Raw genomic sequence first — 26,405 nt, 5'->3', positions numbered from 1 at the left:
TAGCTATAAGGGGGGTGGGGGTGGGGGATGGAAAGCTGTTGTCAGGAGGAAGCCAGCTGGAAAGTTCTAGTATTTATTCTCTTTGTGGGTTTGGTAAAAGACACTTTTCGCTTTTAAATTGTGTAAAATGTTCAAAGAATTGCTTTTCCTTTCAAGTGGCCAGCTCAGCCCAGCTGTCTGTGAATGCTCTGAAACCCTCTGTGAGCTGGCCCAGGGTGGACATTAGACCTCCTCTTTACCTAGATGCCCTTCTAAACAGGTTTAAAGACCGATTATGGCAGAGCTACCATGATGGGAGCAGGGAGAGAAGTGGACAAAGCCAGGCTGACTTCCTGACGCTGCCGCTTTGGGCAAGTGGGTTCTGAGCCCCTGGGGCTGAGACCAGGATTAAACCTATACGGGGCATCTGTACCCACAGAAAAGGTCCCTGTATGAACTCAAAGTGTAAAAGGCAAATTTGAGCAGCATCTCTAGAGAAGAAAAGATACACCAAAGCACTCACTGCTTTCAGCTGTTTTATTGCTAAACTATCACGATATAAGCCGTATAAAAATACTTTACATATAGCAAAAATAAACTACATTAAACTGGAGATTAAAAACATTTTGCATAGGAATGTGATGTATTCAAACTTCCTTAACAGTCAGGATTTTTAAAACCTAAGCCTTCCAGCACCACCCTGTTGGAGAGAATTGTTTGTTGGAGAACTACTTAAGGCATGGTCAACATTTTCTCCCCTCTGAGGGCTGTAGAGGCAATGGGGGTAAGGGAGGTTCTTTGACAAGGTGCTCAGGGTCTAAACTTGTCCCAAGGGCAGTGCTGAAAGCCCGGGCCCTAATGGAAAATGTATCCTTTGCTTCCGATGCATCCGACCCGGGACGGGGCAGGTGTTTGGGCTGCTGACAGCTGCATGAAGGCAGGGTGTTAAACGTTTTTTTCCAACACCCAACATCCCGTCTCCTTTTCAGAGGGGCTCGCTTAGGGACCATCTCCAGCTCACCAATCACAGAGACGTTTGTTTTTAAACAAACTGAGTTAACGTGGTGACGTTGGCTATAACCGAAGGTACTCCCGACAGCGGAGGGAAACTGATGTTTGCAATCACAGTCCTTTGTGACACTTAAGCATTTAGCTGGAATGCAGGAAAACCCGTGCATTGGCTGGTTTGGCTCCATGAGGTTTAAGGCCTAAGCCCTGGGCTTGGAAGACTGGTGGTTAGGATGTGTTGGGTACCTGCTAAAGGGTCATCCCTCCAAAAAAAAAAAAAATGGATGCCGGACCTTGTCAGGAATGTCCCAACCCCCATGCCTCCTGTAAACGTGAACAAAATTGTTAGCCGGACCTCTGACGGTCTTTCAATTGTGAAAAGAAAGCACTTGGGAAGCGTTTTTTGACATGAAAACAAACACGTTCAGCCTCCCTTTAGTCTGTTGTGACAACCAGAACATATCTGCTTCCAATCTAAATGTTGCAGCTCCCACGCTGGCCAAGACGGACTTCCTGAGACCGACGTCTTGGCTACTGGATGTAAACGAGAAAGGCCCCGTCAGTCCTTTCCAGTTTTTCGAAGGAACCATCCGGATTCATCTAGGGTGTGTCTATGCTGGAAAACTCTGCATGTCCTTTGGATAATGCGTACAGGGGTTACCTAGCGGGATTTGGTCAGCTCTGTAAACGGTAGCCTGCACCCAGGGTTCTGTGAACTTTGCGAAGTCTTTCAGAATCCCGTTCCCACACAGGCGGTTTTGTTTTTAACTCACGGTCACCTACTAGGCCACTTCTTTGGGGGATCTAAACACTTTACAAGACCGTTCTCCTCCGTGACCAGACGCAGGCTCAGAGGTGAAGTCCGTGTCCTCTCTGGCAACAGATGGTTCCTTTTTCCACAAAGCCATCCCCCTTCTTTCTCCAAAGATGCTTTCTTCTAAGACTCAGGTGACTGATAAACTCTGAGGTGGGTAGTTTCGTAGGGCTTTTTTGGGGGGGTGGGGTTGTGGGGGGGGGGGGGTTTGTATTTTTGTTTTGTGTTTTTGCTAGCACGATTCACAAATTTTCAAGGATACATCCTTTCTCGGGGTGGGGGGGGGGAGGCGGAAATCCTCAGCATATGTAAAAAGAGACACTTGCAAGAGATTTCAACCATTTATAAATATTTTCTAATTCCAACAGGGGTGTGTGATATTTTCGGGACAGATAAAAAGCATAAAAATACAGGTAAGAAAATAAAATTTAATAACCTACTACTTTGGGTTGCTATTATATATTATCAGGCAGCAGTATTTTTTGTACATACAGGAAGACTTGCAAACTCTGGAAATATACTACATTCAGCAACACCGTAGATTCCTGTTAGCAATGCTACATATTTACATTACCTTGGATGTAGCAAGTGCAAACCTCCACCTGAGATCCTTCTCACACGTGCAACACACACACCTTTCCCACTTAGACATCCTTACTTTCTCCTTCTCTGTAGAGGATCCTATTGCCTCTTCCCAGACTGAAAATATTTTGTGAGCAATTCCTCTTGGCAAAATCTCCTCCTGGCATTTGTTACTGACCAAACTTTCTCGCTAGCTGTCGGTTCCTAATACACATTCTCTCGCCTGTTTATGTCTCAAAACTAATGCTTTTTGCTTCTCTTTCCTTCGCTATTTGGTAGAGTTGTTTATGAAAGGGCTTCCTCTAATAGCCAGCCTAGGTGGTCTCAGAAAAAGCTTGTGCGTGCGTTATACACACACACGTACGTGCACAGGTTCGTGCAAGAGTTGGAACTAGCAGGAGGCCCTTTTCACTAACCTAGAAGATTGATGGAAAACGCGTTAGCCCTTGTTCGCCCCATCCAGGCACAATGAAGCAGAGCGACTTTGCTATAATAGCAGGAAGGCACTTGGGTAAAACATTCAGATAACTGAGGAAGGCCAATATCCCTCATGTGCAAAGAAAAAAAAAAGGGAAATGGTTCCTAGCCAGGTCAAGTGAGAACAGATCTCTCACCAAACACTAACTCTGTCCCAGCGAAGTCCAATATTGCTGGAGAGATGCTTTGGGTAAAGCTGCTGGTGTAAGGAAACTTTTCGTGAATTAGGAAGAATTTCACAGCCCAGGAGCCCCGCGGCAATTTGCGTAAAAGAGGTTTTGCTAAACTTTGTGCTTGGGGTTGGTGCAAGAGAGGTCCCCGGTTGTTAGGGGGAAAACAAATGCTAGGCCTCGATTAAAAGGTCACACCCTGGGCGTTCTGTCCACTCTCTGGAGCACCAGACCCACCGGGCTGTGGTCACCAAGCCTCACGTTCCTGGCAGAGCTGTTGGGAAGGTTTAACCTCCGGATGACCTTGACTAGGAAGCCAGGACTTGTAAATGCCACAGGGAGACCTCAACGGCCAGGATTCTCTTCCTACGCTTCTCCCTAGCAGATCTGAGAAATCACGAAGCAGAGCCTTTCGAAGAGCGCCGGGACCTCTGCATTCTGTCTTTGATTACGGGGGAAGAAACCGAATGGCCGAAAACGAATCCCTGGCTCGTCCCGGGGTGTCCACGGTAAATGCAAACAGGAACGCATCTGGGTGATGAGAACCCACCCCTGCGGAGGACTCAAGAGTTTTCTGTGTTTGCAGAAACTGCACCAGAGGAGGCAGGCTCATGAGGGCTCGATGTGCGCAGTGGAGACAGAATTTGGGGGCCAATCACCATACAAGCGGTCCGGGCAGAGCTCTGTCCAACTGCGGACTGCCCGTGGGCTGGTTCTCTTCGATGTGGATGCAGGCGGCTAATGCAGACAGGTCTTGGGGACCGAGGGATGCTTGAAAGGGCTTCAGGTAAAGATCACCAATGAACTTTGGGGGCCACAGCCTGCGATGGCGTCCCACGTGGAGTCGAGGCCAGAAGGAACGCTGCCCTTCTCACGGGGGAACCCACTTAGAAAAAGAAACGCTTAGGCCTGCTCATTGCCATTTCTCACAATTTAACCAAAATACCTTCACTTTTTTTTTTTTTTTTGGTGGTTTTAGCTCCTCTTCAATTCCTTCTCAAAATTCAATGCACATGCCTGAGATTGTTGTTCCTTGCTAGTTTACGGGGGAAAAAAAGCACTCTGGCCGTTAGGAAGAAAGCAAGCGAGACCAGCAGAAAGCCATTAGGTTGCAGGGGTGCGGAGGTGTTAACACTGCAGCTGCGGTCCCTGCTCGAGTCCGACCGCCCGCTGCAGGGGTGAGGAACTGCTGGCCTGGAGCGAGCCCCACCCTCCAGCCAGCTTTTTGAAGCAGAGGAAAAAAAAATAACGTGTACACGTGTCATAACTTAACGCCGAGTTTTAACAGGCCATCTTGTTAGGGGCCACTTGTGCTTCAGAATGAGAAAACTCAAAGTAAGGCTTTCGCTGTGGCCCAACCGTGGCCAGGAACAGGCGATCCCTAAGGATGACGGTCCGGCTTCCGTTTTTCTTCAGCCCATAAGCCAGACTCTTGGGTCACGTTCCCTTGGTTGCTGTTTGAAAACTCCTTTTCCTGGAAAAATGAACGCAGGGCTGGGGTTTAATGACACGGCCCACATCTTCCACCCCCCACCCCAGCCCACGCCCTGAGCCCCGGTCAGTCGGTTCTCGGGGCTGTCGCGGCGTGCTGTCTTGTGCAGAATGTGGTTTTTTTGGTCAGCAGGCACTTAAGGACACCATGAAAGTCAACCGAGATGCTCTTTGGGATTTAAAACAAAAATCAAAAAGGCAGAGCGTTCTCCCTGGTGTTTACACAGAGAGGTGGCGAGCTCCTCAATCGAGGGTCAGCTTTTTGCCAGAACATGGTCCCGCGTGTGGCCTCCGGGCCAGGAGATGTACAGGAAAGAGAACAGAAGGTGAGAGGCAGCGGAAGGCTCCGAGGGGTCAGATACGGAAGGTGGCTTGCTAATGGCATCTTCTACGTCTGGTTTCTGGCGGGAGGTCCTGAAAACTCCTTCCTGATAATTTCATTAACTACAAAAGAAAAGAGAAAGAGGGAGAGAGAGAGGAGGGGCGAGTGAGAGGGCACCAACAACACGGGTTGGATTAGCTTTCTAGAACCTTTAAACAAACCACGCTTTTGTTCTCTCCGATAATACGTTGGACAATTTGTAACGTAAGAAATGCCTTCCTGTGCTTTTTCTGTTCTCCTGGACAGTAATATTTTGTGCTACGGATGTGTTTGTGAAGGGAACTTTAAAAAATCGTGGCAGAAATTGAGCTGGGCCCTAGGGCAGGATCTAAGTATGTTCAGGCTCTCTGCTGACTACCACACTCCTTCTGTTATTACAGCATCTGGAAAATACCTACTACGAGACTAAACCATAGTTGACCCACAAAGCATTCAGTTCTCAAAAGAGACTTTTCAAAAGAGAGTAGATGGAGATACCACTGAGAGTAGCCATCAGTGTAGACGACATCTCTCTCAGCACAACCAGAAATTCTGGCCTTACCCTTCCCCCCGCCCCTGCCACCCATGCTAGGGAAGTGTCCTCCGTCCGAGGGGCTCTGGAAAATTCGGTCACCCCCTCCCCCAGAAGGGAACCAGGAATGTAATGCCGGCCCCTGACATCAAGAAGCTGGTTCTCTTCTCCCATCTCGGCCTCCTTATCCAGGGCCCCTGTCTCTGTAAGCAAGGCAGGAAGGTCTTAGAATGGGGATCTGGCAAAAAAAGAAAAAAAACTTTCTTGGTAAAAAGTTGCTCTCTGCAGCAGCCCAGATCCGAGGCAGGGGGTGTGCACAAACCCGAGGGCTGTGTGCGCCCTCGCCTGTGCAGTGGGATGGGTCGACTGGTCCCAGGGGCAGGAGGAGAGGGGAGAGGAGGGAGACCCCTGTTGGGTGCCTTCGAAGGTACTTAATCTCCCCTCCCCAGCCTCCTCCCGCAGTCCTCTTCGTGGGTTTCGTCTTTGATTACCTTACTGTAATCCTCCCTGCTTATTTTCTGTTTCTGTTGAGATTTGCTCCAAGCCCCCCCACCCCACGCTCAAGCGGAGCCCTCCTAGGTCCAGCATGCTCTTCCCAGAAGACCCCTGCGTGGACGAGTCTGCGAGCCCCAGGGAAAGCGCAAAACTTTCCCAAAAAAGCCAACTGCCCTTGAGCTGGAAAAGGCACGCTTGGCCTTGGGCTCCCTCACTCCACTGGTAGCGGCGTGACTCTACCTCTCTGTGCCTCGGTTTTCCCCTCTGGTAAGCGGAACCCACGACGTGTACGGCTTAGTCCCCGGTAGGCACTGAGGCCCATGCCTGCTCCTGGCGCCCGCCTGGCAAATGGTGTTCCGTAGCGGCTGGCTCCACTCCCCACACCCCCAGGCTCGGGGTCAGACTCTGAATGACTGCTTCGCCTCGGTGGGCTTCGTTTTGTGCTAGAAACTATTGAGGCACCGCTCCCTGTTCTTCAGGTATGTGCTGAAAGCACGTGCGAGGTGGGAGTTCGGGTTAGCATCCCTTCTCTGCTGCCTCCTTACTTGAATTTGCCTCAGTCTCCCCATCTGTAAATCGGGTCTAAAAACGTCACCTCCCTTCTAGGGTCCTAGAGGAGCTTGGATAAGATCCTGCAAGCAATGGACTTGTCACAGTGCCCCGTGTCTGGCAGGTGTTCACAGCATGGGGCACATTAGGTATGAGATGTTATACCTACGGAGGTACACGTGCATAGTATTAGCACAGCAAAACGTGGCCGCGGATCCATTAATAGCTCAGAGGATGAATTCACATTCAGCAAACCAACGTTGTTGACCGGGCACTTACTGTATACCAGGTACTGGCTGAGCTGACTCCCAGGGGCCCTAAAGCAGGAACCCAGCCCACCCTTCTGTGAACCCTGCCCGGGCCTGGTAAGCTGAGAGCCCTTTGTGAGGCAGGCAGGGAGCCACAGGGGGAGCAGAATGCCAGGGGGAGGGAGGTGGGGTCAGTGCAGCTTCATGGGAAGCTTTTCAAAGCCCGGATTCTGAAGGGCTTCCTGTTTTCTCAATCTAGGAAACCAGAAGAGTCGATCCTTAATGGAAACTTTCCACAGCCTCGGCTTTCTAAAAATATCTGGTAGGCAGCCATGTTGGCACCACGGCCCTCACTAAAGGGTCGCTCCCCCTCCTCAGAAGGCAGGGGCTGGGGCCGGGGCAGGGGATGGAAGGTAGGCGCCGTGTTCAAGCACAGAGACGCTCTGCCCGCTTCCTGGAAGCTAGAGTCAGGGAGATGCTAATAGTCGCGTCTGGAAAACTCCGGACAGCGTGCACTTAGACCTTCATGTGGTTGGGGGTGGCGAGGGGGCGGCTGTGGGCCCAGGCCCCGAAGTGAGGCCCACTCAAACCCCGCAGGAACCTCTCTGGCTAGAGGAACCTTCTCTTGCTGAAACCTCAGGGCTGGCTCCCCTGGCTGGGAGCAAGGAGAGAGTTCTAGAGCAGGAGTGCCAGCTGGGTGTTGGCAGGGGCAGCGCCGGCCCTCCCCCCCCAACTTGGGGGACCTCGAGCCCAAGACGTGGAGGGTGTCTGCTCCAGAGCCGGGTCTCCTGTCTGCAGGGAGGTCTCCCCTCTGCAGCCACAAGTATTCAAACCGGTTCCCTGATGCCCACCATGCAACCTCTCCCTGGGTCCTCCCCCGGCTTCTGTGCTGGATGGGGGGGGGCTCCTGCCTCAGCCCTGCCGCACCTCCTTCTCCAGCTCTCGTCTCCCTCTGCAGCTCTACCTGCTTAAGGTCTCCCTTACGCAAAAACCCCGCTCTGGGTGCCCCCTGCTTCCCTCGCCGGCCACGCAGGCTTTTACCTGCACTCTGCTGGTAGAGTAGCCCGGCAGCCCCTTTCTCCTCACTCCTCCATTCAAGGCTCTGCTCCCTCTCCTGCTCTGCACTGCATCCCCCCAGTCCTGCCCAGTCTCCTCCAGGTATCGGTTCCAGGCAGTTTACCAGCTCCTGCTTTATGTTCTTGTTCCCCCACGGAATCCTCAGCTTTTAAACAGGGCTTCGGGAAGTGCTCAGTGACGCCCTTCTGAGCTTCCTTTTTCTCCTCAAGTGGTAGGTAGCCTCAGGTCCCACAGACAGCTCTGGGCTTCGTCCCCACTCTGAGTGCTGAAACACGGTTGTGTATCAGCCTTCTGCGTTCCATCCAGTCAGTAAATGCTTTGAGCATCTATCCTAAGCCAACTTTTGTATCTTTCCTCCCACCTCTTCCCAAACTGGGCCACACGCATTTTCTCCAACAGCCCCTCTCCTCGTCCCAACGCCACCTTTGCACGGAAGCTGTCTCCCACTCCTACCTACCCTCGGGCCCTCACTTCCTCCAGAAGCAAATAGCGAATTCTCACAATGCTTTGCTTGCAACCTCCTAGGCCAGGTTATCTGAGTTTCCTGTGTCCTCAGGGTGCCATGCATACAGCAGGTACCTAATGTATGCATCTCAGCCCCCCACAGATATCCCACACCACAGCCTAGGTCGCTTGGTTTGGGGAAGCTGTCTTTCCTCTGCCCTCCAATTGACAAATGGGTTGCCAATGTGTTACTTGTCTGGAACCTTTTCTCTACAAAAGAATATAAGCCATTCGCATTTATTGAAGGCTGACTGCGTGCCACGCACTGTAATAAATGCAAAGTTTTTCTTACGCCAAACCTAGCAATACAAGCCTCGCCTCATAGTTGGAGATAGGCAGTCCCCTGCCATACCAGGTGATGGAATTGCGATTTGAACTCAAGGCCCATGTATTAGCCTGAACCCTAGATGGCTACACAATTGATGAGACCGTGCTATTAAGTGCAGAAGTCATCATGTTTTTTTCCATGGTCCTGGCGTCCTCAGTGTCGTGTGTGTGTGTGTGTGTGTCAGGAAAAGGCGAGGGCAGCCTCTGCGAAGTTAACAGCAGAGAAGGCCATATGCTGAGTGGTTAAGGCGGTCATTGAGTATCACTTTCACAGAACAGAGTTGAGGCTAATGGTGTCGCCTCTACCACAGGCAGCCCTGACCTTTTATCACCCCTAGCGCGAGGCGCCGCGATGAAAACATTGATGAACGTGTACAACCTCAGGGTGATTTCTAAGCCTGACACCTAAGGCTGAAACCAGAAAGGAAAAGATCGACAGATGTAAGTATATTATAATTATATATTTTTCTCTTTAAAACTCTGGAAAAATCAGGCAGAGAGAATAAAAATAAAACCCTTCTAATAAAGGGCTGTTGGCATAAAAAGAATATGAGGGATCATCAAACTTCTTCTGTAAAGGGCCAGACAAAAATATTTGCAGTGCTCTGGGCCCCCTACTCAACTACCCAGCTCTGCCCTGTGGTGTGAAAGCAGCCATAGACAGTATGTGAGCAAACGGACATGGCTGTGTGCCAATAAAACTTTATTCGCCACAACAGACCGGGGGCCAGATCTGAACAGGCCAATTGCCAACTGGTGTGAGACTTAGTGTACCAGCCCCTAGTATATACCACGGCAGAGCAGTGTCTTTTCACCTACTTTTTTTTTTTAGGGGGGGAGGGGAATAAAGCCAATGCCTCTTACTTGTGCTGTTCCTCAAACAACCCTAGGTGTTTATGTCTACACACTTGGATTTCTCTTAGCATCCCACTCTGCCCTAGGAATGCTACGATTCACTTGAAGGGCCAGACACCTGCAATACTGACTTTCATTCAGCTGAGCTCAGACAGAGGTTCTCAAACTTTACCTTGCAGCACAGCTGCTCAGAGGTGGACGTAGAAAACCACATGGATATACACGGTAGGTGTAATTTAAAAGCCCGTCAAGGGTAACTTTGACTCTGGGCCTTTTCCCCTTAATTGCTGACTTTGGAACTTAATTCCCCGAAAAAGCAACAACAGGAAGGAGTGGAGAGACTCCCCTCCTGTTTCTCTCCCCGAAGCCTCAAGCATGTTTTCTCAAATCTGGTTAGATCGTGTGAGTGCCCACAAGAGTCTGGGGGCCAGCCACAAAGGCCACAGCCAGAAAGACACTCCTCGAGCTTGGACAGGAAGGGGGGAGGCTGCATTCTCTAGGCCAGAGAGTCTAAGAGCCAGGATAGGGGCAGGGTCCACTCACTACCCTTCTTCATCCCGCAGGGCTTTGCCGAATCTCCTCTCGAGACCCATGCTTGGGGCAAGGAGGCTGGACCAGGAAGCCCGTGACGTGCGCTCTGGGTGATTCTGTCCCAACTGCCGTGAGGTAAAGCTGCTGGGACAGCTGAGGGTGAGCACCCAGCCTCTTCCCCATTAGCATGTGGAAAAGGGCTGAGCAGGCAAGGTGGCCCTTGGCCCTTCTCCTGGGACGCCGATCTCAAAACTGAAATGATCTGTCCTCTAAGAACAAAACTCTTTTTCGCTCTGCTTTTTGCTGGCTCAGGAACTTTCCAGCCACCTCTGTGTGCTCTGGGGGAACAGTGAAGAGCTTTCCAGATGGGCCAGGCCAGACTTTAGACTCAGCGAAAAAGACAAAAAAAAAACCCTCGACAGGCCTGAAGCCCAAAGCCTTGGGTGGGGTCTGAGAGGTACAGGATAGTAAATCCCCCAGGGGCCCTGGACATCAGAGCCAGCTTGCCGAAGTTCCCAGGCCCCTGTAAGGTCAGAAGCATTGCCAAGTGCTAATACCAGGGAGGGAAGAAACACGCTTTAAAAAGGCCCCTTCAGGACTCTGAGAAGTGGTTTACACTGTCCACACTGACATTTTAGCTGCATTTTTGTCACCCTGAGTCCCGGATCCGAAGCCCTCGGGAGGGAGTCTGGCACCTGGTATTCAGCAAATGTTCCCTGACGGCATTGTTGCCTTTGTGGAAAGGGTTTGATAGTTGCTGTTGGAGAACGTGCCAGAGAAACACGCCCCCACCCAATACCCCTTATCAGCAGAGCCCATCCCTCCAGAATGTCCAGGCCACTGTGTGTGCTGATGGGCGTGGCAGCTGGCAGTGAATTTGGGTGCGTTTTCAGAACAGCTGGCAGAACAGCTGCTCAGAGGTACATACAGAAAACCACATGGACATACACCGTAGGTGTAATTTCAAAGCCCGTGTGATGCCGCCATGAGCTTCTGGGCCTGGCCTTGATGGAATGAACCTACTTTATCTGACCAGGGGACCCTTCAAAAGCCACAGCCCGATGAGCCAGGGAGATGTCAGGAGGCACGTAACCAACAACACGGCCGGCTGACTTCTGGTCAGTGTACTTCGTGTGCTGAATCGAATCGGCATGTGCACAGCATTCGGTCACAGCAACAGCATCTAAACAGCCGAGGCACAGAAAGGTAAAGCAACAGCCTCACCGTCCCAGGGGGACTCTACATTCACAGAGCGTCCTGCCCCCTGTGCTGTCAAGTCTGCGTGAGTTCCCAGGCTCTTCTACGCAGGCCCAGAATCCAAAGTCAACTGAGGTATAGGTCCAGTGCTTGAAGCTACATCAGGGGCTCTGCCGAGTTCAGTGGGAAAACCACAGCTCTATCCTGGACCAAGCACAGTACCCTCCGAGAGCAGCTTCCCGGGGCTTCTGATCTACCTTCCCTGTCTCGTTCCCCAAGGCAGAGAGTCTTACTTAACTGGATACACCAAGCAACATGTACAAAACCAAAAAGGAGCTGGTCCAGTGCAGGAGCAGAACTCTCAGAGGTGGGAAGGGGGCCTTGCTATACTCTTCCTGGGAGGGGGTGATGGGGCCCCTGGGAGAACATGCAAATTCCCAGGGCCTCCTCTCTCTCTCCTCCCCGCCCCATCCGTGAGCTCCAGCCTCCCAGACCAGCTCAGGGATGGACCCCAGGGGTGTCCCCTTACAGAGCGATGGGGGCTAGCCTGCAGGAAGTGGCGTCTGTGAGGACGGTTGGAAAAGATTTCTTCTACTAAAAGTAATTCAGGTTAAGGAAACACACAGCTGGAAAACAAAAGGAGAAGCAGAAGAGGTCAATTACCTTTGACTTTGATTTCTCGGATCAAAGATCACAGTCATTCTGTTTCATAATATGTTTTGTATCCAGCTAAGGTGTGTGTCTATCAGCTCTGAAAAAGATTGGCAAAATCATTTTTGAGAAGAAAAAAAAAATCACCTTTGACCTCTATTACACTCCGAACTCACGTTAATATCATCCGTTTAATGGGTAGCTCTTCACCTAGGGCCAACTCAGAACCCAGGACAGAATTGAACCCTCTGACTGTAGTTTAAGCCCACATTCTGTATCCTCTTAAAACCACTGTGCCGGAATTAACCCCAAACCAGTGTAGTAGTCACTGAGAGGAGGGACTTAGTGCCAAGAAATGAGGGTCCCTGAGATCAAAGGGCAGCAGCGAGGTGATGGTGTTTTGTTTTGTTTTTTCTAAGCTAGACAAAACAGCCCTGCCTCCTGCAGGCCACGGAGCTGCGAATCAGGGCCGACTGAAGAGAGAAAAACGTACACGCTAGCTTCTGCAGCAGAGAACGTCAGAATTACACCAGGAATCGATTCAAACGTAACCCTCCTTCAGGCTTTTCTCCGTGCTAAATTTGACCCGTTTCCTTCTTACAAGTGATAGAACCTCAGTGCGCATGCAAATTCATAAGACTGCACATTTTCTTCCTGTTTTTTTTTTTTTGGTTGACAGTGAAAAAAAGTTCCTATTTTTATAGCTCCTGCCCAGTCAGCACACGGAGGGCCCTTAAAAGGGGGTGGTGATGAGTGTACATTACAAGCAATAAACTCCCCCTCTACAGCAGTTTTCCAATCCCTTGTTCTCTTAATCCCCTTTAAAAAGTGCCAGAGTAAAAGGCCAGGGTCCGTTTTGCCTGCACTTAGAAATGTTTTCTGGGATGAATTTCTTACAGGGAGGGATCCAACTTTTACCAGCTGTAGCTTTATCAGCATCGTTGGGCAAACCAGGATGCTCTTTCAGAGGCGAGGCACGGACTCCCGGAAATCTCCCCTTCAAGGTGGAGAACCCTCAAATAATGAGAGCTTTCCGGCAGGTCTGTAGTTAACGGGCCTGAACTCCCCCAGACTGGGCTCCATTCGGGTTGGCTGGGTTGGGGCTAGTAGGCACAGCAGAAAATAACCAGCTCCTCCCGGGCAGTTGCTGTGAACAGTTTGGACCCTGCATTTCAGGCCACCTCCCGAAGCAAAACCATCCACTCCCCCAAATTCCGGGTGGCCGTGGCCCCACCAGCAGTTTCCTCACTGGACTGCCTTGGCTCCAGTGCACGGTGGCTTGTTCACCCCAAGAGCAAAAGGCATCGTCAGACCATTCATTCGAGGCCTTAAAATACCATCTGTACCCCAAGAGTGGTCAAATTAATGTCTTCAGCCCAGACCTCACCCTTGACCTTCAGACTTTGCCATCTAACTACCCACTGGGCATCCCAAACTGAATATGGCCAAAGCCGATTTCCTGATTCTCACACCTGCCCCCCCCCCCCCCCCCGCTGTTCCCATCATAAGAAACCTCACTCTCTTCTTCCGGTTGTTCAGACCAATCTTGGTCACCGTTCACATCCCTCCATATGCAAATGCTTCTGGGTTTACCTTCAAACTATATCTGGGAACCAGCAGCCCCTACCACCTCCTGTCTTGATCACTACATCGGCCGCTCCCCTGTGTCCCTGACCCGGTGCTGGGATCCCTGGTCTCTGCCCAAGAACTGGTGGCACTGAAGGCAGAGCACTTGGTCAGTCGTTACTCCCAGAAAAACCTTAGGTGCTCTAAGGGCCAACAGGTTCCACTCTATCCATCTACACTCAGTAGACATCAAGTGCCACGCACAGGTCCAAGGTCACATGCTTGGAGCAGCGAGCCCAGTCTAGGGGGGAGCCCCGGGGACCATGCCCTTAAGTCCAGCCAGCCAGTACCCGAGAAGCAAGCCCTGCTCTGACTCTGCTCCCCAGCCCTCATCAAGAGTGTTCAGAGAATTTATAAAGCATTCATCTAACTGGTTTGCAGCCTTTTGAGGTACAGCTTCCTGTTTAGTCATGAAGTTTCCCTCCTTCACGGCCTGTTTCTTGGTGCAAGGCAGAGGCGACAAGGGGAGAGGAAGGGCCTATTTCCATTCAACTAAGACCCCAACCTCAGCTCAAGACCCAGCCACTCACTTCCCCGCCAGCCATCTCTGGGGAGTGGTGGTAGAACGCTCATTGCTCAGGTCAGGTTAGCGAGGCACAGAAAGATGGAGAGGTTTGTCCAGGACCGGGCCCCTGCACCGGGCAGAGCTCAATAAAGCCCCAGCTTCATAGGCCTTAGGCCCGGGCTCCCTGTAGGGAGATGATCAGGCTGTCTTGGGAGCTGGGTGAAAATGCAGACTGGTGTCAGAAGCCCTTGGGAAAAAAGCACTCTGCCAGTGACAGCCATGCAAGTCTCCTGGCCCCTTGCTGAGCCACAGAATGGGAATAACAACACCTTCTTGGCAAGGATTCTGTGATGACTGAATAAGATGTTCTACCTGGTCTGTTGGCAGGTATTGATAAGCTCTGCGATATGGCCCCTAAAGAAGACCCATGGAAGAGTAAGAGGGAAGGGTGAGAAAGGGGACAGAGGCCAGGCCAAAGCATCCTCTCTAATAACCAAGAATGGGATCCTGTTTCCCTCCGCGGTTCACGAGGAAGTAGGTTCCTTCGATCGGCATGGCTGCTCTGGCCAGTTGTTAGTAATATGGAGGTGGATGGCAAGAGAGGCAGCCATGTTTAGAGTTACCTGGGTGACACCTACACCCCCCGCCCCCCCCCCCCCCCGCAAAGCCAAGGAGAGCAGCCTCTGGTCCTAGAATCATTGCCCCATTGTGTGATCTTTTATGAGGCTACAGCTGAAGACCTACACGGCGATGTTGCATTTTTACAACACTAGGCATAAAGCGGTAAAATCCTCCCACTGGTGCTGTGGATTAGATGATCATTGAAGACAGGGATTGGAAGTGCTTCCCTTATTAATCAACACTGGAAATTAACGTGCAAGCACATGGTATCGACGGACGAAGTGCAAAAACACAGACGGGAGAATGTGTCCTCTCGCCAAATCATACAGCTAACGTCCAGCCTCCTGAAAGCTCAGGCACGCGTCTCTAAGGGGGATGGAAGTAGATGGGAAGACCCACGTGCACCTGTGTCATGCAGCTGACGGGACTCCGCGAACGGCCCAAGGTGCGTGCAGTCTGCTGGCTCTACGATGAAAACACTGATGTCCCTCCCAACCACAGTCGAAACTGCTACCACCTTATCCCCTTTCCCACGTTTCCCGTGATTACGCATCCGCTTCCAGTCTAGGGAACGACGATTTGGGCCTTTCTCTAAGCTACGCTGCCCTAGGAGAAAGGACTCACCAACTGTAGGAACTCAAGCCTGAGCTGGGTTTGCCCCTTCTGCCCAGTCCTTTTCTCCAATTCAGCAGAATTGTCTTCTGATTTCATGCAGCTACATTGCACCTCTCCCGGCGAGCAACCACACGGCTTCTAAGGTAGCAACCACAGGCAAGAAAGCATTCTAAACAAACCACGGCTTGCTTCCTTGTCGTCCTGCCATTTCATCATGCCTGGACCCCAAACCTCTGCTGAGAGGCATCAGCCACAAAGCAAGCGTTGCAAAATACGTTGTTGCCAAAACAGAAGCAAAAAGAAAGGCGCCGGTTGCTACATCCAGTGGAGATTCGGGAAAGAAAGGGCGCTCCAAACCCACAAATGAGCCTGTGACCGCCAATGAGATGATAAAATGAATACTTAATTGTTCGGGAAGCCATTTTTCTCTCTGGGGGTCGAAGGAATTAACCAAACACTTATGTCAAGACGTTTGAGTGCGTTTCTCCTTGCTGATGTGTGAGTTGGGATGGAGGCCGGGGAGACGGGTTAGCAGGTGGAATCCCGGAGAGGCAGGAAGCCCCTCCGTCCTGGGCCACTTTCCTCACGACACACAATGGCCTAACCCAGCCCCCAGGGGGGACACCCCTACACACATCCACACATTTCCAAAGCCCAGCAGAAGCCCGTGTCCCGTAAGGAGGCACCCTCCCCCTTCACACTCCCCCCCCTCCACGATACCTTCCCATCATTTGGCACGTTGTGTCTTTACATCCACCCCCAAAAGATTTCCACCACATCTGCCTCCCTCTAGCCCGCAGCCTGGGTTAACGTAAGATTTGACTGACCTACAGACCGACCACCCGGGGGTGTAGGCCTGGCCCCAGGTTCATGGGCAAGCCCTCACCATGGGACCCAACCCTGGGCAAGCCCACCTGCCTTGGAGAGGGAGAGGGCAAGTGCAGGGCCAAGAACCCTCCACCTTCCTGGTTCAGCCAAGGGCCTGTGGGGCGAGGAGCGGCAAGATAAATCAGGGACGCCCCCCGCCCCCCGGACCATTCAGTCTACTCCTTCCAGAATCAAAAAAACTACTAGCTTTTGGAAAGAAATTTCACCAGGTCGGCCCAAACCCAGTCCTGAATGTTTCCGGGTGAGATTCACAGGCCTGGCCAGAGGAACTTGCTGCTCTCGACACAAAGGCTGTCCGAGGGACCAGAAAGGACTGTGTGTGTGTGTGTGTCATTATTCCAGGTGTCCCTAAGACGCATGTGGACAGAACGCCAACTCCTGACTCATCCCCTTATCAAACCTGTCACCTCCAGGCCCAGCCATGAAGTCAGTTGTGTCCCCAAAATGGCTTATGTTGTGGCGCTAACCCTCGACATGATGGTATCCGGAGATGGGGCCTTTGGGGGTGACCAGAGTTGATGAGGTGATCAGGGTGGGGCCCCCATGATGGGATTAGCGCCCTCATCAGAGGAGACGCCAGAGAATTCGTGCGCTCGCCCTCCACCCTGTGCCATCCCAGTGGAAGGTGCCCGTCCCAAGAGGGCTCTCACCAGAACCCCACCTCGCTGGCTCCCCGATCGCGGACTTCCAGACTCTAAACGGTGAGAAAATTAACGGCAGCCGAGCTCAGATACGCCCATAAGCCCTGTTCTGCCAGAGCACCTGCCTCTCTGATGTCTCCATTTACGCTCACACGGCATGCCAGCGAAGCGGCCAAGGTTAAAGGACTTGCCCGAGGTCAAAGGACTTTTCCAAGGCCACACGGCTGGTCTGCAGCAGGATCTGAACAAGGAGCAGACGCTGATGCTATGGCCCCAACGTTCCCACTACCACCACACCTTTATGCGGTCTGGGTCTGGGGCCGGGAGGCCCCCTCTCCTTGCTGTATGCATCAGAACCCACTTCTCTGTCCACACCCAGCCTCAACTGCTGCCTGGTTTCCTCCAGCCCAGAGCCCCTTCTCCCTGCTCCGCCCTCCAGTGACCTCACAAAGGCAGCCTTCCTGCGTCTGGTAAGGTTGGAGGAGTCTCTGAGGGCAGGGGCCACAGACCTCTCAGTGCAGGGGCTGAGCACAGTGGTGAGGGGCACACGCCCTCAGGGCAGACTCACGGGGAAACCGTGCTGGGGGCCAGACGGCGTGGGTCCGAATCTCAGCCTGCCACGTCCTGCCATGGGCTGGAGGCAGGCCCTGGCACATTCTGCGAATCTCTGGGAATCAATGAGTCACCACGTGACAGGTGCTTCCGACAGCGTGTGGCCCATCACGAGCACTCTGTATTCACGGAGGGAACATGGGCCAATCCACTTCTCGAGCCTCAGTTCCTTCGTCCGCAGCGTGGGAATGACAACGTGTAACCTAGCAAGGGGTTGTGCGTGAATACAACCGGCTCCGGGTCAAGCCCACAAAAAAGTGTGCTCGCGCCGTTCCTATCCCCGTCGTTAACATGTGTTTTCACCGGCCACGTGGAGAACATTTGGTTAACAGGCTGAACTGATTGGACGGCCACCCTCTTTCCCCAGAGCACTTTCACCTCCGCAGCTATTTCTGCATTTTCAGAGTGGGCGGGTCTGAGGTCAGCCGTGCTCTCAGAGATGCCTTCTCACATCCTGCCGAGAGGGGCCCCTCCCAGGCCACCCTGCACAGAGTGCTGGCTGCCCTGGGCCAGCGGCATGCAGATGCATAAGAGCCCTCTGAGTCACCCACGCTCTGCAAGCCAGAGGCCTCCGGAAGTCAGCCCCAGCATCAATCAGGTCCCGCACGGCACCCAGCCGCCCAGACATCTTACCAGCAAGACCTCGGAGCTTACGAGAAAAAGTGCCACACTGCACCGAACTGTCCCCAGCTCTCAGGATGAGTAAACACGGCAGTTCTGGGGCTCTGGTTCCGAGTCAGAAGCCAAGGTGCTAACGGGGCGGAGGGTGTCGTTGGCGGGTGGGGAGGGCAGGCCGGCGTGCCGCCAAGATGGGAATTCTTTCACGGTTCTCCTCGGGCAGCCAGAACCTGCTTCTCGGGATGCAGATCGGGACAAAGACTGGACCCTGGGATACCCTAGCTTTTAGGGTTACACAGTAAAAATCACCCATGTACTTTTTGAGGGAAAACGGCTTGAGCTAACAATGCTGCTCACTCTAGTTAAGCTGGGGGGAGGAGATGTAAGAAGCCGAGAGTAGCCTGGCTCCCTTGTAGGACCGCAAGGCCAAGCCCAGGGCGCATGTCTAAAAAGCGACACGGTATTAGCACATCACAAGCCTTAAAACAGAGCTGAGGCCCGGGGCTCAGACGGCGCTGGTGGCTTCCCCGGGCAGGACAGGAGGCCTCCCAGCTTGCTCCTGGTGACCGTCTGATCCCGCAAAAGAGAAAAGCGTAAGCTCACATCCCACAAAACCACCAGCAACCTGCTTCTAGACCTAAAGGAACCCAAGCCTTCTCGTGCTGTCGGTCTGATCCCGGCTTTGGGTGGCCATCTGGGTGGCAGAGCACAAAAGGCACCTTCCTCTCCAAATCAAGTATAACCAGCTCAGCCTCCACAGTCAGGGGCCCGTCCGATGGGAACTCCAGGGGATCCCAGAGGGTGACGGGTGAGTGGCTGGCGGACCACACCATGCACGGTAGGTGCCTGCATGCTGTGGACACCCACCGGATTCCACTCTGATGGACTCTCTCCCGCCAACACTCACGCACTCCTGGGACCTAGGGGCTGCCCCTCAGCCCCGGGAAAGTCCACACCTTTAAAATCAAAGAAAATACACTTCTCTGCCTCATCCTCTAGTCGCCTCCACCTTCCTTCCTACGCTTCAACCACGGCAAGCAGGCTTACACCCCAGGGCCTTTGCACTTCCTACTCTTGCTAACCTGGGATGCTCTTTCATTAGATATTTGCAAGGCTCTCTCATTGAGTATTGCTCGGCAACCAAAAAGAATGAAATCTTGCCGTCTGCCACTATGTAGATGGAACTAGAGGGTACTGTGCTAAGCGAAATTGGTCAGAGAAAGACAAATACCATATGACTTCACTCATATGAGGACTTTAAGACACAGAACAGATGAACGTAAGGGAAGGGAAGCAAAAATAATATCAGAACAGGGAGGGGGACAACACAGAAGAGACTCTTAAATATGGAGGACCGACAGAGGGTTACTGGAGGGGTTGCGGGAGGGGGGAGGGGCACTAAGGAATCTACTCCTGAAATCACTGTTGCACTAGACGCTAACTAACTTGGCCATAAATTTAAAAAATAAATTAAAAAGAAAGGCTCTCTCTCCTTGAGCTCTCTGCCAAATGTCTCCTCCTCTGGGATCCTTCCCTTGCTAGAGGAGCAGGCCTCCGTGCTACCCCCTCTCTCGTATCACCTTTTCTCACAGCATTTGGTGCTACTTGGTTCTTGTGTTTGTGTTTGGACAGTGAGCTCGATGAGGGCAGGGACTTGGAGCCTTTCTGTGCAAACAGTGTCCCCAGCAGTGACGATACGTAGCCGCTGGACGAACGAGCCATTAAGTGAAAAAAGGAATAAATGAACGCGTAAGCCACGGCTCTGAGTATTGGCGACCCGGCGCTGACTTCACTGTGGCAAAACATGACGTATCGTCATGCTTGCCTCAGAGCAGGTCCCGAGAGAAGCGGTGAGAAATCACGCTTTGCCGTCCTCAGGGAGAAGCCAGGGCCTCTGAGCTTTGGTCATGCCGTCACCCACCCAGCTCCCTCTGACTAGCGAATGCCGGCTCAAGAGGTTCACGAGGCCCACGCCCCTCCCCAAGTACCAAGCGTTGCACAGAGCAAGCCTAAAAAAACCATGACGCAAACGGGGTCGAGACGAGCACTGGGGGATCTGGAACCCCAAACCTCTGCTTTCCACTGAGTGCAACTTAAAGAGTGAGAAGCTGGGTCTCCACCTGTGAACATCTCTATCCTGAGCCCATCTCTTCTGCCGACTGGAACGTGGCTAGAAAGCGCCCAAGCAAAGACCTTTGCAGGAGGCAGGTTCTAAGCACAGCACATCTGCAGGAAACCAGAGACACTTAGAAAGGGCTTTCCAACTAATGCCCTCCATCTTCCTGACCGGGAGCATCCACTGAGGCAGCTGAGCGTTGAGGGGGCGGGCAGCCTTCAGGGCCATCGTGAGCTCGTGAGGCACATCCCAGCCCGCGTGGCAGCGTCACTGACTGGGAATGACAGCGAATCCCCGTGTGAGGCAGTTCTGTCTCCACTTCTGTTACGAAGGATGGTCTTGAGCGGGTTTTAGAAAAAAAAAAAAACCCACAAAAATTCAAGACTGTACAATGTCCATTTGTCCCCATTGGCGCTTGAGACTCAATGGTCTCAAGTTGATGGAGAGATTCAGTGCGATCTTGTGGAGTCTGACAAGCGGACCCTAACGTGTCCACAGACAAACAAAAATCCCCAAAGAGCCAAGAAGCAGCCAATAGAAGCCCAGACACTCATGGAGAACGACAGGCCGGTGACTGACCCCACCAGAAACCAAGACTGTGTACGAAAAGCTGCTATAACTCTTCTGTGGAACAAAGCCAAGAGGCCAGGAAGAAGCCCACTGGACATTGAAGCTTCCGTGGACATGATATTTACGACACTGCTGGATTACAGGCCGGTGGGGAGGGGGTCGACCCCTCCACAGATGGTCTGCGCCCACCAGTCATCCCGACGGAAAACAACGAAATTAGAACCTTACCTGATGCTGGACACACAGTCAACTCCAGGTGGATTGCAAACTTCAGTGTGAAAGGTAAGAGTGTGACATATTGGGAAATGATACAGGAGAAGCTCTTTAAGAGACTGATGGGTAGAAGAAGGTTTCCTAAGCCAACACTTCAGACTCGAGGAGCATCTGAATCACCTGGAGGCCTTGTCAAGGGCAGATTTCTGGGCCCCACCCTGGTGTTTCTGGAATTTGCATTTCTAATAAGCTCCCAAGTGACACCTAGGCCGCCAGTCCCCATGACACATTTCGGGTAGAACCACCCGAGGCTCCACGCGCACAGTTCAAACCTCTCGGAAAATAAATTTACATGAAAAGTTTCTGTTCGTCAAAAGGTATCGTTTCACACGTACAAGCCATGCAAAACCACTTACGAGTCTCCCAGTGTCAAATGTTGGGAGCATGTGGGGCCTGATGCCTATGGGGCTGTCAACTGGTTCAACCCCTTTGGGAGACAATCTGGCATTGTTTGTCTCCTAAAGTGGCAGATGTGCACGCCCAGTGGCCTAGCAATCCCCCCCGGAGGGATAACCCTACGGGAACTCCTGTATGTGCGCCAGGAGACAGAGCAAGAATGTTCCAGAAGGCGTCGTCTATACCAAGCAAAGCGGAGAAACCTAGAAACGACCAAATGTCCATTGTTGGGATGGACGCATGAACTCTGTGACAGAAGACTGCACAGCAGAGAAAAGGAAAGGATTACAGCTACGGATGGAACAGCCCATCAGAGGCACACGGGGCTTCGATCGGCAAAACCGGCCCGTGTGCAAACCGTGTCGCTTCTGGAACGCAGAGAGAGAGCAAAGGGGAGAAAGAGGACAGGGACGTGAGCGGAGGAAAGAAACAAAAACACATGTCAAATCGCCACAGCGTGCGGGCCCTGTCCTGGATCCAGAGTCAAACGAGCTAGAAAGAAAAAAGAAAGAAAAAAGAAAAAAAATTGGGCACTTACGAGGCAAGTGAAAATTTGAGCATGGGGTTTGATACTGAAGAATTAGAAATTTTTAGCCGTCATAGTGAAAATCAGAGCAAAGTTTTTTAAAGAGCCATCTTGTCGAGAAACCTAATGGAAAGACTGGCAGATGAAAACGATTTTAAAAACAGAAGAGCTAAAAGGCAGTGCTTATGTTCTTTTTCTTTAAACTCGAGGTGGGGACACGATATTTGTATTGTTATTTTTAGATCTTCCATATATGTAATAAAAGCAATTTGGTAGAGGAAGGAAGGAAGGAAGAGAGGGAGAGAGAGAACAGAAGAAGGGAAGAAAGGAGAGGGGAGGAAGGGGGGGCAGGGGAGGAAGGAAGGGGGGCAGGGGGAAAGGGAATGGAGACGAGGAAGAAGGAAGACAGCAGAGCCCGGTTCCCTGCGTGTCTACCACGTAAGAACTAGCAAGGAGCAGCAGTCAGCAGTGACCCTTCAGGGGACTGGCCTCTAGCACACCAGGGGCAGGAGAATGTCATTTCCTCCGAAACACCTTCACACCGGTCTCACCATGTGAAACACAATTCTGTGCACTTATCACCCCTACTCTCCCTTAGGCTGCAAGATCCACAGCACAGGGACCCCCCTCATCCACCCAGCACCTGCCCATTTACCTGTCTGGCCGCAGGTGTCGATGCATAAGGCTGGTGACTGCCACATCCTGTCCTAAGACATCTACGCACGTTGACCAATCAGTGTTCACGAGTCCCCACGAATAGGTGGCAATTATTATTCCCCTTTGGTAGTTCACTGAGAGCCCGGGGAGTGTGGGGGGGGGGGGGCTGCTGGAGGACTTACTCAGAGCCAAAGAGACGGCAGGTGGCCAAGTCAGGATTTAAATGCAGGCGGGTGACGCCAGGGCACAAACTCGAAACCACTCTACCCTGTACCTCCGCGTCGCCCAGAAACGTTGGTTTAATGGCAAAGACAGAGCTTTTTGTTCGGGCCTAAAATGATCAGAGTTAACCCTGAAGTCCGAGGAGGACCTGATTGGGCCAACTTCTTTCTCTTGCCCCCACTAGCTCTCGGGCACACACTCCCCGCTGTGCACACACAAACTACACTCACCTTATCACAAACCACAAGTGAATCTGCTGAGCCGATACCCTGTGACTTGTTTTCAGCTTGGTACACAGTAGGCGCTCAGCAGATGTGTTGAGTGCAAACAGATTCAAGGGCCAACGGCTCGGGCCAGGATGCCGAACTTCCCAAGACACAAACCAGAGGTGCCAATGTCCACGCGAAGATGCCCCATCCCAGTACTCCTTAAGAGACCCACTGGCATGAAAAGCCCCTCCTGGAAATCTGAAGCACCCGCCGGGGGAAATTCCATCACCCACCGATCTTAGCGGTCATTCCTACCTCAGCAAGGAGGACTTTAAACAGGTCGCTCTTACTTCTGTCCCTCTGCCAACACCAGCCACAAGGGGTTGGCGGGGAGGGACCCTGAAAGGCAGAAAACTCCCTCAGAGCAGCAAGTGCCCCAGGGCAGTGATCTCGAGTTGGAATTTAGGAAACTTTTTCCAGGGTGGTTCTGGCCACAGTCAAGGGCCAAGAGGCCACCTTGAGGTGAGCCCCAGGCCCCGTGCACCCAGCAGCCGGAGTGGGGTCAGGGGAGGGCCCAGTGAGTACAGGAGTGCAACTGCAGGTGGGGCGAAGACCGTCCCTAGAATCTTCTCTCTGATCAGAACAGGACACCGGCCGGGGGGAGCTGGTCCCCATCTCTGATCGGGGCCAGGGGTCAGCAGGAGAAGGGAGCCCCAGTCCCTGGGCTGAGGCTTGCATTTCTCAGAAGCCTGGCAGTCTGGAGAACACAGGGCTGGTTTCTGTTTTCCGCCCCCAGAAACGCCTGGAACCACAGCGGGAGGGAGGCCCTGCTGGCCGGGCCGGGAGAGCCCTGGCAGGCCCCGGGATGCAAACACTGGGCTGTTTACAGAGGGAAGCCCGGGCCAGCTCGGATGCCCATCGCGGGCATCCCCGGCCACCTCGCTCCCGGCCGGCCGGGCCCGGGGATGCTATCTTAGGGAGGAGCGGGGAGCTGGCAGGCGGCCCCGCAGAGGGAAGAGGGGCACGTGTGCCAGCTGGGCCGGCCTCTTGGCGTGGGAAGGGAGCCGCGTCGCGGGTCTCCCTGCAGAAGGAGCGATCTGGAGCCCAGCGCGAGCCCACGCCAAGGACAACAGAATAACAGGGGAGCCGGAGGGCCGCGCTGAAGCTACTGAACACACTCTCCCCAGGCAGCCTGCTCCGGGCTTTTTGCACAATCGTTTCCATGGCACTTGCTTTTGCTGTCACAACAGCTGCAGGATGGCCCGGCGCTGGGCAGCGCGGCTGGCTGCAGGCGAGAAATCGATTTTCTAGCGGGCCCCGCGGCCAGCGCATTTTTGAAGGCCTGCCCCAGCCTGGCCTCCAGGCCCTGCCTCCGTCAAGTCCGCTGGGCCGTCGGAGGCCTGGAGAGCGGGGCGTTGAGAGGGAACTCAGGGACCCGCCGGAGCCTCTCCGCGCTGCGCGGTCCCAGCGGGACGTTCAAGGCCGAGGCACTTGTGCTTGGGGAAACTCCGGGCCGGATCAGGCCAGACGACTAAAACGTCCCCTCGCTCATCCTAGGTCTGGTTGAAATACTGCTGTAGGGGCACTTTTTGCTGCCCATTTTGCTCTCGGATACTCGCTCAATTCCACACATCTTACGTGCAGGGGGCTGGGTGAGGCTCTGAGCAAACGGGGACATGAGCAAACGTTGTCAGGGACCTACCGTGTGCGAAGCCATCCCAGGCGCAGTTGTGGGTACAGACAAGTCGAGATGTTAGTACTTCCCACCCAGAGACTTGGACTTGAGGGAGAAAAAATGCACAGAAACACCTGAGAGGTGTATGTGGTGAAAACGCCTGCCAGCGACCCTGTGTGTCTCCGGGACTCAGAGAAAGAGAAGCGTGCCCCCCGCCGCCCCCTTCAGCAGCTGCAGAGAGAAGACAGCTCGTCAGAGCCTTGAAATACTGGTCAGACTCCAAAAGGCACAAGAGGGAGGGGACGGCGTTCCAGGCGGAGGTTACAGTGTGGGCATGAGTTTAGAGGCATGAAAGTCTCCGCAGAGCTTTGTGTCATCCTCCACTCAAGGCCGAGAGGGACAACTGTGCATCCAGATGGTGAGACGTACCCCTAAGCAGAACTGAAAGCTTTGGGGGCGCCTGGGTGGCTCAGTCGGTTAAGCGTCCGACTTCGGCTCGGGTCATGATCTCGCAGTTCGAGGGCTGGAGCCCCACGTCGGGCTCTGTGCTGTCAGCTCAGGACCCTGTTTCGGATTCTGTGTCTCCCTCTTGCCCTCCCCTGCTCATGCTCTCTCTCTCTCTCTCAAAATAGTAAACATTAAAAAAACCTTTTTTTAAAGAAAAAAGAACTGAAAGCGTTCTACTTCTAAAACCCCGTTTTTTACACAAGCCTGGAGGATCGTTTCTAAGACCTGATTATGTTCCCTTTTTTTTTTTTCCTCTTTGCAATTTTCTTAAGTAATATCTGCCTAGAGCAAAGAAGAAGAAAAAAATCCCTAAGTACAAAAACGCAAGCAGGAAGAGGTCTCCCCTCCATACCTGCCCCAAGCTGCTCAGGACCTCCTATGTGACCGTTCCTGGTTGACAGGCATTTGGGTCGCCTCCGGGCGTCTGCCAGTACCCACAGGACAGCTACCCACACCCGCACCCCTCACTCAGGGGGCGTCCAGCAGACGGGCCAGGGGCCCCGAGACGAGGCTCCCTGCGGTGTCTGAGCAGACGGCTTCAACCCGGAACCGGGGAGAGGGTACTGAAGAAGGGCTGGCGGGGAGGATGCGGGGACGGGCCACTCCTCAGCCTGGCACGGATGAAGATGATCGCAGGCAAGATGACGAGCGGACGGTTACTCCCTGCCAAGCGCCCACCACGTGGCTGACCCTGTTATGTGGGTCACTGAAACCGGCCACGCGTCAATCGTTGAAACCCGAAGCACGGTCACTACTGGGCGGACGGTGAGCTCGCAGGTGTTCAGTCACTTGCCTGAGGCCACGCCCCCACATTCCGTAGGCAGCTGTACGATAAGGGAGCGAGGGACCGGGTGGGGCGGGCACCTGATCCCGAGGGGCGGCCACGTGGGGACGTCCAGGAGGCAGTCAGATTGGCGGCTCTGCGGTGAAAGCCAATTTTCTGGGGTCTCATCAGACAGGAGGGGTGAAAAACCCACGATAAATGCTCCGCGCTGTGTACGAACTGGATCTGGAGGACCCTCTCGTGTCCTCCCGATGCAGGCGCGTCTCACAGCTCCTTCTCTGGGCCTCCAGTTTTGTGACCTGAGACAGACCCCGCCCCACGCCTCGGCCTGAGCTCCCAGCTGTGATTCGGAGACGATAATTAGTCTCTGCCCCCCAAAGGCGCTCAGTACGCGCGAGAGCATGTTGCCATAATTATTTCCTGTATGCCCCAGCCTCACACACACACACACACACACCCCAACCTGCCACCTGCCAGCAGTCTCCCTTCCCTCCCA

At 53.1% G+C, this 26,405-nt stretch overlaps 2 protein-coding genes and 1 long non-coding RNA gene across 17 annotated transcripts in view; 2 read left to right on the top strand and 1 right to left on the bottom strand.

The window, feature by feature from the left end:
• The first annotated feature begins 379 nt into the window (after nucleotides 1-379).
• On the top strand, nucleotides 380-3,990 carry LOC109272267 (uncharacterized). Of its 2 annotated transcripts, none has more exons than XR_008417690.1 (2): nucleotides 380-1,935; nucleotides 2,170-3,990. It is a non-coding gene; the product is annotated as an uncharacterized LOC109272267 (long non-coding RNA). The 2 variants fall into 2 exon arrangements; XR_008417689.1 differs by having other exon boundaries at nucleotides 380-1,954.
• Nucleotides 2,009-26,405, bottom strand: part of NFATC2 (nuclear factor of activated T cells 2) — a 157,673-nt gene continuing 133,276 nt past the window's right edge. For 4 of the 5 annotated variants that reach the window (XM_019458136.2, XM_019458137.2, XM_019458134.2 and 1 more), the window contains exon 10: nucleotides 2,009-4,965. In XM_019458136.2, coding sequence (XP_019313681.1) covers nucleotides 4,910-4,965 — 56 coding nt within the window. In that variant the 3' untranslated portion in view covers nucleotides 2,009-4,909. Of the gene's footprint in view, nucleotides 4,966-11,860; nucleotides 11,949-26,405 lie in introns of all 5 variants that reach the window. The other variant, XM_019458135.2, reaches the window with a different exon arrangement.
• On the top strand, nucleotides 4,961-12,638 carry LOC109272265 (uncharacterized). Of its 10 annotated transcripts, none has more exons than XR_008417687.1 (7): nucleotides 4,961-6,176; nucleotides 6,748-9,694; nucleotides 10,033-10,159; nucleotides 10,828-10,951; nucleotides 11,037-11,206; nucleotides 11,481-11,564; nucleotides 12,272-12,638. XR_008417687.1 is itself a non-coding variant. In XM_053890132.1 (6 exons), exons 1-6 carry the CDS (start codon nucleotides 9,682-9,684, stop codon nucleotides 12,453-12,455), a joined length of 678 nt encoding a protein of 225 aa, XP_053746107.1. In that variant the 5' UTR covers nucleotides 9,559-9,681; the 3' UTR covers nucleotides 12,456-12,638. The 10 variants fall into 10 exon arrangements, 1 of the variants encoding a protein (XP_053746107.1); XR_002082365.2 differs by having other exon boundaries at nucleotides 6,583-9,694; XR_002082372.2 differs by having other exon boundaries at nucleotides 4,961-6,607.

This window comes from Panthera pardus, unplaced genomic scaffold (assembly GCF_024362965.1).
Source record: "Panthera pardus isolate Hobbes unplaced genomic scaffold, ASM2436296v1 HiC_scaffold_25, whole genome shotgun sequence".
NCBI lineage: Eukaryota > Metazoa > Chordata > Mammalia > Carnivora > Felidae > Panthera > Panthera pardus.
The sequence above is the reverse complement of the archived record's forward strand: the minus strand, read 5'-3'. Positions and strand labels throughout refer to the sequence as shown.